Source organism: Triticum dicoccoides, chromosome 7B, assembly GCF_002162155.2.
Source record: "Triticum dicoccoides isolate Atlit2015 ecotype Zavitan chromosome 7B, WEW_v2.0, whole genome shotgun sequence".
NCBI classification, from domain to species: Eukaryota; Viridiplantae; Streptophyta; class Magnoliopsida; order Poales; family Poaceae; genus Triticum; species Triticum dicoccoides.
In genome coordinates this window covers 680,910,679-680,920,441 of record NC_041393.1, presented here as the reverse complement: position 1 = coordinate 680,920,441, position 9,763 = coordinate 680,910,679, and the positions used below count along the sequence as shown (strand labels likewise).

The following is a 9,763-nucleotide window of genomic DNA, read 5'->3' as shown; positions in this document are numbered from 1 at the left end:
TCCTCCTCCTTCCCCCCTTCTCCTACTCCAACTAGGAAAGAAGGGAGTCCTACTCCCGGTGGGAGTAGGACTCCCCCTTAGCGCGCCCTCCTTGGCCGGCTGCCTCCTCCCCCTTGGCTCCTTTATATACGGGGGCGGGGGCACCCTAGAACACACAAGTTGATCTACGGATCGTTCCTTAGCCGTGTGCGGTGCCCCCCTCCACCATATTCCACCTCGGTCATATCGTCGCGGAGTTTAGGCGAAGCCCTGCGCCGGTAGAACATCATCATCGTCACCACGCCGTCGTGCTGACGGAACTCATCCCCGAAGCTTTGCTGGATCGGAGCCCGGGGATCGTCATCGAGCTGAACGTGTCCTGAACTCGGAGGTGCCGTACGTTCGGTACTTGGATCGATCGGATCGTGAAGACGTACGACTACATCAACCCCTTTGTGATAACGCTTCCACTTACGGTCTACGAGGGTACGTGGACGAACACTCTCCCCTCTCATTGCTATGCCATCACCATGATCTTGCGTGTGCGTAGGAAATTTTTTGAAATTACTACATTCACCAACATTTTCACCCCAAGTAAAAACTTTCCAATCATTATTGGACTTGTTTACCCTCTCAAATAAAACAATTTTTTTATCAGTGGGGTTATTTATATAATTATTTTTCCCTGAGCTTTATTTCTCTAAAATGGTTTTTCATAAGTTTTAGGGTCCCATTTGAACTACAACCCTTTGATAAATTTATTTAAAATTCCAACCAAAATTTGGGGATGTCATGTGGTGTTTTTAAATCACTTTTATGCAAAAAGATCTTTTATTCATTGGAGATTTGAGCTCTACCCCAAGTTTTCAGAACTGGTCCAGATGGTAGAATTGCACTACAACCTATTTAAATATTTTTTTAAAACTTCCACCAAAATTAGGGGATGTTAGCAGGAGTATATTATTCATCTTTGTGCAAAAACCCACTAATGTTCTTTGAAAATTTTGAGCAAATCATCCTATTTTGCTATGTGGTCCATTTTGGCATTTTCTACTGCAACCATATTTTAACTTGCCTTTTTCCCCTTGATTCTTTTTCCCTCTATTAGTCCTCCCTACCAAACCCTTAAGTCCAGGAGAATGGACCCATTGGAGTATTTTTTGGTCCATGAAACTATGCCCTTTTCTTTCTGTCCAGAAATGGTTTTCTCAAAAACTTCCACTATCAAGTTTCTAGTCTTGACCAACTAACATTGCCACCCTCTCTATCACCTAAAGAGACACTAGTCTGGAGAGTTTGGCCACCCCAAGAGTTGCCTAGATGCCCCTGGCATTCTGTCAAACACCTTGAGTGCATGAACAGATTTGGCATGATCCTTAGTTTGCATTGTGGACTTGACCCCCTAACCTAATCAACATGTCCACTAAGCTCCTAACTAACCCTAACCCAGGCCTGCTAATCCCCAACCTCATCCTAGTCCTCTAGCACGCTCTGGCATTGCGTCGAGCATGTAGCGTGCGTGCGCTGGGCGCGCCCAGAGCGCGCGTTTTGCACGTGCGTGCACCCGAGCCGCCGCGTTCGCTTGCCCCGCGCCCCTGACCTTTGCTTGCCCGCAGAGCCGCGCCCGCCCTCAACCACTCGCCAGAACCATCCAAGCCCTCCCCCCGGCGCCCTACAGCGCCGCCGTCAGGTCGGCCACGGCGGCTAGCGGTCGGCCACAGTGGGCTCCTGCCCCGGATGGCGCCGCCCGAGCCACCCCAGCGCGCCAGCTGCCCCCTGGAGCAGCGCGAGCTCATCCGCGAGCCGTCTGCTAGCACCCGTCGCCGCCACGTCGCCCTACGATCTACAGAACGGCGGTTCGCCATTCTTATCCACGGCCGCCGTCGGAACCGACCCCGGCCGCCTATATAAGGACCCCCGAGCTCGCCTAGGCCCTCAAGCAACCTTCAAGCCAACCCACTGGAGCTCCCCTGGCCAGCAATCGACGACGGGAAGCTTCCTTCCCTGTCTCCGGCCAGTTCGGCCGCCGTTGCCCTCCGGTCCATTTCGTCGCGAGCAGACCCTCTCCTGTCCATCCAGCGCCACCACCCGACTCCACTTGGTCTTGCGGAGCCGCACAAACCCTCAGCTTCGCCGGAGAGCCACCGTAGCCCAAAGCCCCAATCCACCCGTAGCTGTCGTCCGCCGCGGAGCTCACCGTCGGCGACTCCCTTCGTCCCCACCTACCTAACGGCCACCGAGAGGACCGCCCTGGACCCGCGGATCCATCGCTGCCCTCCGGAGCCACCGTTCGCCGGCGTTGATCGCCGGAGCCCCGCCCCTGTTCGGCCGGAGGAGGAAGGAGGCGGGGGAGACCGGTCAAACCTGACCAGTGGGCCCCCAGGACCCACTGTCAGTGACCCAGTGCCGGTCCACGCTGGCGTAATCCCAGAATACGCCTTCGACGTGTATTTATTTCCAAACGTTTTTCTTTTCTCTGTTTTAATTAAACTCAGAACTTTGACTGGATATATCTTTAAAATAAAACTCCAAATGAGTTGATTCTTTTTCCTACCTCTCTCAAATTTTGTCTAGTTTATTTTCAAATTTATTTGAAAAAAATTCAGACAACTTTTTTGCACTATTTTGAAACTATGTATTAATTTGAATATTTTCAAAAATAGGATTTGTTGGAGAGAGAAGAAAACTTTCAAAAGATTTGGAATGCACCCTGCCTCTCCACAGCTTGAAGGCAAGCATTCTAAACTCTGGCATAATATTTTTGTGTGACGTTTGAATACGGTTACAGCACTCCTTGTCTCTGAGTTTTCGTTATTTTATGTGATGATATGAGCATACTCATAAGTGCATATTGACGATTCCGTGCTACTGAAATTTTGATATGTTGTGATAGTGATCACCCTCGTATGCTTTTCATGCATACCGGAAGGAAGCCGGGAAAGTCTCTGTCTTGGGTAGACCCGAGCTTGCCCCTAGTTCCTCGTCGAGACGAGTGTGTCCGGTATGGCATGATGGGGTATGATGAGTGGTGATTCTGTCTGTTGATTAAAATATATTTGTTATGCTAACCATGCAGGAAAGACTTAAACCTCCTGAGTCGACCGTAGATCGAGTCTTGTTTCAGTAACCCACATACTTGTTTCGTACTACCACTTGTCCCTGCCACAGGTAGGATACGGTTCAGTAAGTTGTCAACATCTTTCTTGGCACACACCGTACACAGAGGCCATGGTGGAAGATACCGGCTGCATCCGGTAGGCAGGCCACCTGGTCCGAGGGCATGGGTGTTTCCGGTTGGGACCGAGAGGGGGGCACCCCTTAGTAGCGCGCGGTATAAATTTGATCCCGTGCTAATCGAGGTTGTAGCCTCCCCACTTAGAGATTTTGCTTGACAGGTGTCGTGGGTGATTCCAGACACCGGTAAGTTAAGCTGGTGTGTGCGGGTCAGGTGTGTTTTCAATTAAAAGACCGTAGACGGAATTAGTCCCGATGGACTAAAGGAATCCGTTACTCGTGGGTAAAGAGTACACCCTCTGCAGAGATTAAATCTATTCGAATAGCCGTGTCCATGGGTAAGGACTACAGTCTGGGATGGGTCAAGTGTCGGTCTTAGTGTCGGCCTTCGAAGGAGAAATTACTAAACCAAAATATGGATCATGACTTGTGACTTATGATGATTATGATTATTATTATTGTGGACTAACCTTTTATATTATTTGAATTATTGAGTATCCCTGGGACGGTTCTACCTCCTGGATATTCATTGTGATTATTTTCTTATAAGCCCTTTATGTGGTGTCGCTCAGACGCCCGACTGAGGCATGCTTTATATTATTATCCTTTCGAGGCATCGCTTCAGACACCCGATCGGTGCATTCTATTTTTATTCTCTGATTGCATATTCATGTTTTATATGAACAACCTGCTGGCGTGCAACATGGATTTTTATTTCGTGACTGACGTTGTGATCATAGATTATTTCAGAGCATGGTTATCATTTGTTATATTATACCTGTGTTCATAATGTTTGCGAGTACATTCAAAGTACTCACTGGCTTGTCCCTGGCTATTGTCTTGGCCAGATTTTCTTGCTTGGAGAGGGGCGTTGAGATGACAGCCCCGGAACCTAAGCAACGGTGATAGCGGCCTCGCGAAGATAGGAGTTAACCTGGTCAGCTGTTCCTGTGAGAAATGGAGTCCCATGGCCCCTGATGGACCACAAACCGCTTCCGCCATCAACCACTAGAAACCATTTCTTGTACTCATAGACCAGAATGGTCTTGTACTACATATTATGTATTTTGCTTGGAATTTCTGTATCAAATTGATGCCTCGTCAGCTAACAGTAATCCTAGGGCTGATGAACACAAGGGCCATTTCTGGAAAATAATATCCCGAAAATCCGGTCTTGACAGCCCGCCCGGGGGTATGAGGCGGGTTTGAGGCGCCCAGATATAGATGTTCTTACATTTAGGGTCGCGCTAACTGCCACACGTGTGGCAGGAAGGGAGACGCACCACATGTCTCTAATGTAAACAGATTGCCACGTCATCGCATGCATGCACGCAAGAATCTTTTTGATTTTCAGTTTTTAAAATGTTTTATCTCTTAAACGAAAAATCCGATTGAAAATCCGTTTTCACCATTAAATCCCTCGCGATGAGATCTTCGAAAGTAGATCCCATGTTGATATGTTTTGATGAATTTTTTTTGGATTAAAAGTTGCCATGTCTATTGCATATGAATTGCCATGATGTTTACACTGAAGTTGCCATGATATGTTTCAGCTATTTTCTTCTACATTTAAAAGTAAATTTTGACATTTATAAAACGGGGAATTAAGAAACTAGACTTGCCATGAACCATAAACTAAAATTGCCATGATACATGCACGTAAAATTGCCATGGTTCATACAAAAAATAATTTTCATGGTCAAAGTACTGGAGTTGCCATCATCAAAATACTAAAATTGCCATGATCTACAAACTAAAATTGCCACATGGCAACTTTAGTTTAAGCCCTATGGCAACTGCAGTGTAAACATCGTGGCAACTTCTGGCAAAAAAAAAAATTCGTCGAAACATATCAACATGGGGTCTAGTTTTGAAGATCTCGTCGAGACGGATTTAATGGTGAAAACGGATTTTTAGTTCGCTTTTTTATTTAGGAGATACAACATTTTTAAGCCGAAAACCAAAAAAAATTCTGCTGATGTCATCTATTCATACGTGGCAAAATGAGTGGTGATGGAGGCGTGTGGGCGATGTGCAAACGCCCACACGTGTGGGCTTTAACATTTCCGTACATTTATTGTTGGTTCTTATGCTTGGGCCTTTTCTATACATGACTTGTGGGATATATGCAATATCCTTTTGTTGTGCCACACTGCTGTTGTACTGAACATGATGGCCAAACTATGAGTTTTGATAACTTCCCCTGTATTATCATGGTCTGGTGATTGTGGTGGCCTGAAGAAGCAGGGGAAAGTTCTGCTGTAATACTGTAGATGTTTCCATAAGTCATAACTAGATGAATGAGAAAGCAATTTGCAACTAGAGAGGTTCAGAAATCTTACCGAAATATTATCTCTGTAATTGTTTGGTTGAAACATATGAAAATTTCTATATGTAAAGTTTTTTTATTGCCTCATAAGTCATAACTAGATGAATGGGAAAATAGTTTTCTACTGTGTGATCGTGAAGCTTACTAGTTGTTGCTAATAATCAAAAGTCTGATTTGAAACCAATGTCATGGTGGAGATTACTACTCCAGTATCATGGTGGAGATCAAGGATGACGGCGGATTCTGTTGCTTGGATGACTGGCAAGTTAGGCATACGAGGGATGCAGAGGGAGACGGCGCGTGCATTGGACGACCGGCGGGCTATCAGCAGAGCGGGGGCCAGAGCCGGGAGCAGACAATCACAAAAACACGCAGTCAGTTCATGTTGTCTGAGGATTACAATACTCCAATTTCAAGTCAAGCACACCACACCACATCAAAATATTACCCACCTGAGAAGTTTTCCAAGGAGACACATAGCCAGTTTCCGTCAACTCTAAAGGAGTAGTATGACCTTGTTCTTTTGAGAAATTAACCTTTTCAATCAATAAAACAATCCAGGACGAGCACATACGTACAATTTATAGCACTAGACGTTGGCCGGCAGAAAACTATCCAGATGCAAGCTGCAAAGGCTGATACTGCCGCCGTTGTCACCCGCAAGCACCTTGGGCGCGTCCGTGAATGTCCGATGACGAGGGTCGTAGATTTGCAGCACCGCGAATTCGTCGAAGCTAAGCGTGACATGGAAGAGCAGTTTACCATTATCACCTAGTATCCTCAAAGGCGTGATCAGACTATACGCAGACGGGTCCATGGGGATCGAGTACACCTTGATCCAGACCCCCTTGCGTGAATCTATCAGGAGCCATATGCTCATGGTTCCATGGTAAATGTTTCCGACCTCCGGCAGGAGCATACACAGGGCCCCGTTGAGTTCCTGCAAGCGAGCGTCACACCGCTGACGTTCGCTACTCGGCGGGCCTCTGATCCCCCCCTTCCACTCCTCGCTCTCAAGATCGAAGCAGATCACGCTGTCACCATTGAGCTGTGAAACTAAAATCAAGTACATGACACCCCTGACCACGACAGGGCGGCTGTTATACGAGATGCTGCTGCTAGGCAGGGGCTGAGCTTGCCTCCAGCACACGCCGTCTCCTACCGTGAGGATCTCGGTGCTGCCGGGACTAACGCAGACAATCTTGTAGGCGCCCGACGGGGCGGCGCGGCCGAAGCCCATAAAGTTAGATGTGAGGTCAATCACAGCAGCCTCTCCGGTTGCAAGGTTGAGCACTCTGGCTATCCCCAGCGCATACCCGATGACGCACATCAGGTTGCCAGGGCTGCTGCAGACAAGCCTTAAAATCGGAAGAGAGTTTTTGATCACCTTGATGATGTGGCCGTCCATGTCGATGAGCCGCAGGGTCGACGGCTCGTCGCACGAGTCGGCGGCGATGGCGAGGAGCGGCTCCGCGCGAGCCTTGTGCGCGGCGACGAAGGCAGGGTCGTTGATGAGGGCGCGCCACTCCCGGCACACGGATTTGAACCGGCACGCCGACTTCACCGGCACCCACGACAGGATGTCGAAGACCACATCGTGCGGCAGCGGCAGCCGGACGGGAGTGCCGCCGCCGCCCTCGGTCGCAGCAGGGGGCGCGGCCTTCGTGGCGGCCCGCCGCGAGCTCCATGGGGGTCGCAACGACGATGGACTGATCCCCATCGCGCTCCCACGGCCTCACCCCCAGATCCAGATCGGGGCTTCAGATATTGTTGGATTTTATGTGGCCCGTGCAGGATCTGTCGTTCCGTTTTCGTTACTCGTCCGTCGCAGTAGATTTTAACCTGGTATATATTGTACGTCCTTCCGTATCGTAGTAGTATACATATACACAACGGGTTTGGGCTACAAAGTCCTGTCCGGTTTGGACTAGGAATCTATTGTATTGTACGTGTACAAAAAAGCCAGGACCGACATCAATTATTTTCCTGTGCATCTGTACTCGGAAACGATCGAGTAAAGATCGATCAGGACACTGCGAGTACACGTGAGGAGCCAACCTCCATGAAGAATCAACACGTCAGATTTTTCCCTCCGCGATCACAGATTGGGAAATTAAAACTGACTTTTTTTTCGAAAAACTTTCAACTTATTCATCTTTAATCATGGTTTAGTACAACAAACACTAAAAATAATAAAAATAGCATCAAGATCCGTAGACCACCTTACATGGCTGCTGCCTTCTTCCCGTTGTAGAGAGTGCGTAGCTATTTTACCGGTTCAACCTGCTCGTGGGTCACCAGCGGTCCGTGCTCCAAAGGAAATCCCTTCATGGAACGCTCCGCTCCTGTCGCCGCCCGGTGGTGGCCGCAGGATGCCCTGACCAAGGTCCCGTTTCCTGCCTGCCCAGAAAGCAGAGTGCGTGGACGGTGGCCACACCCGCTGCTTCGCCGCGCTGCCGGACCACCAGCCAGCCCATTGTGGTGCTCAAAGTTACTACTCCCTCCGTTCGAAAATACTTGTCATCAAAATGGATAAAAGAGGATGTATCTTACACGTGTTTTAGTTCTAAATACATCTCTTTTTGTCCATTTTGATGACAAGTATTTCCAGACGGAGGGAGTATTAGATATGTGTAGAATCTTTGAAGCAATCTATGTCCATCTCGTATGCTGAACGTGCAACTGTGGATTACACAAGTCATCCGTCTCAATTATGTTACACAATGAAACAAGCAAACGCAATATATAGACTACACAAGTACAGAGATAACATGCTCTTATCGACATACAATAAAGTTATCTCCTCTAGATCACTCACTAGACTCCTCTAGAGACAAGTACTAGGTATCTCTACATACTGTCTACAAGTGACGTGGAGGAGTCTCGGTAGATAACAGACATCTAATCTGTTGTGCATGCCCTAAAAGCAACTCAACATCAAACGCCATACAGACTTTACACAAACGCAAACAGGGCACGCAGGTCCATATGGAGCAGAGTAGACTCTCCTCAAGAGAGGCATATATAACATTCTCCCAGTGGTCTCAACATCATCACCAACATAATTAAGCCATGAGAGGCAGAATTACTGTGTAATCCTAGCATCACCAAAATGATCGAGCAATCAAGCCATTTGGCCAAGTGTGACCTCTTTCTTTCTCAGTGACAAAACTCTCGAACATGTACAGGCACAAGTCAGACATTGACGGAAGAACCCTCGCCCATGTGTCGGGCCTTGAACTGCACAAGTACAGCCACCACCTTTACCGAGCTTCCCGATGATAGTAGGCCATCCAGGAGGACGTCGCAGAGAGGACGCAGCTCCATGTCCTATGTCAGTTTAAAAAGATGTCAAAAGCCGGCAAGAAAACAAAGACAAACAACATATAAACAATGTAATACATGATGTTTCCTGGTCAGGACCAAAATAATTGCACTCAACAAGATTAGGAAATACATTCCATTCTCAGAGAGAAACAGCAGCACGCCACTTTTAGGAAGCGCTTACTCGGATGCCTCGAGGACTGATCAAATGCAATCAAGAAATAGGTGACAAACAGCGCAACTGCAGAAGAACGCTAATGACATAATAATCTCTTCATGTGAGGGCAATTATCTACCAAATCCAAATCATACATAGCTACATTAAAATGTAATATGCTGGAATGTTTGCCACTTTTCAGCCATTCTACCACACCATGAAATTGGAAAATTGGCAACCAGTGGTCTGGGACATCGTTCGGCAGGCGATTGAAGACGCAAAAACATCTAAATATTCAGTATATAACGTATATAAGTCTATAACAGGTGCAAGGTTAGCCATCTGTTGATTTCCTTCCCCAGGAAAGTCAATTCTATGACATTTGGCAATGGAGCCTAATTTGTCATGCAAATAGAAGTAACCTATACTGTAATCAAATGAAATTATGCAGACATCCAAGTCAGGTTTACTGGTCACTGGTGCCTGGTCATAAGAAACTACTGATGACCTGTGGAACAGCCAGTCAGCTAACTGGACGAGCATTTGATAAATATAGTTTCAGGATGAGGCTTTTATCAACAGAAGAGAAAACTGTTTACTAAAAGAAATGACATAATGCGCCAAGGTCATTTATATAGAAAAGGTTTCACTTAAGAACACATCTTCAAATCAGTGCACCCAGCATACTAAATATATCACCTGATAAAACATCAAACTTGAATACGTCAACTACCAAAAAA

At 47.1% G+C, this 9,763-nt stretch overlaps 1 protein-coding gene across 1 annotated transcript in view; it reads right to left on the bottom strand.

Annotated features, from left to right (window-relative positions):
* Positions 1 to 8,266: 8,266 nt before the first annotated feature.
* The window catches only part of LOC119337143 (probable protein phosphatase 2C 42), a 7,145-nt gene continuing 5,648 nt past the window's right edge, over positions 8,267 to 9,763 (bottom strand). Inside the window, exon 11 of the mRNA XM_037609250.1 lies at positions 8,267 to 8,872. Coding sequence (XP_037465147.1) covers positions 8,738 to 8,872 — 135 coding nt within the window. The 3' untranslated portion in view covers positions 8,267 to 8,737. The remainder of the gene's footprint in view (positions 8,873 to 9,763) is intronic.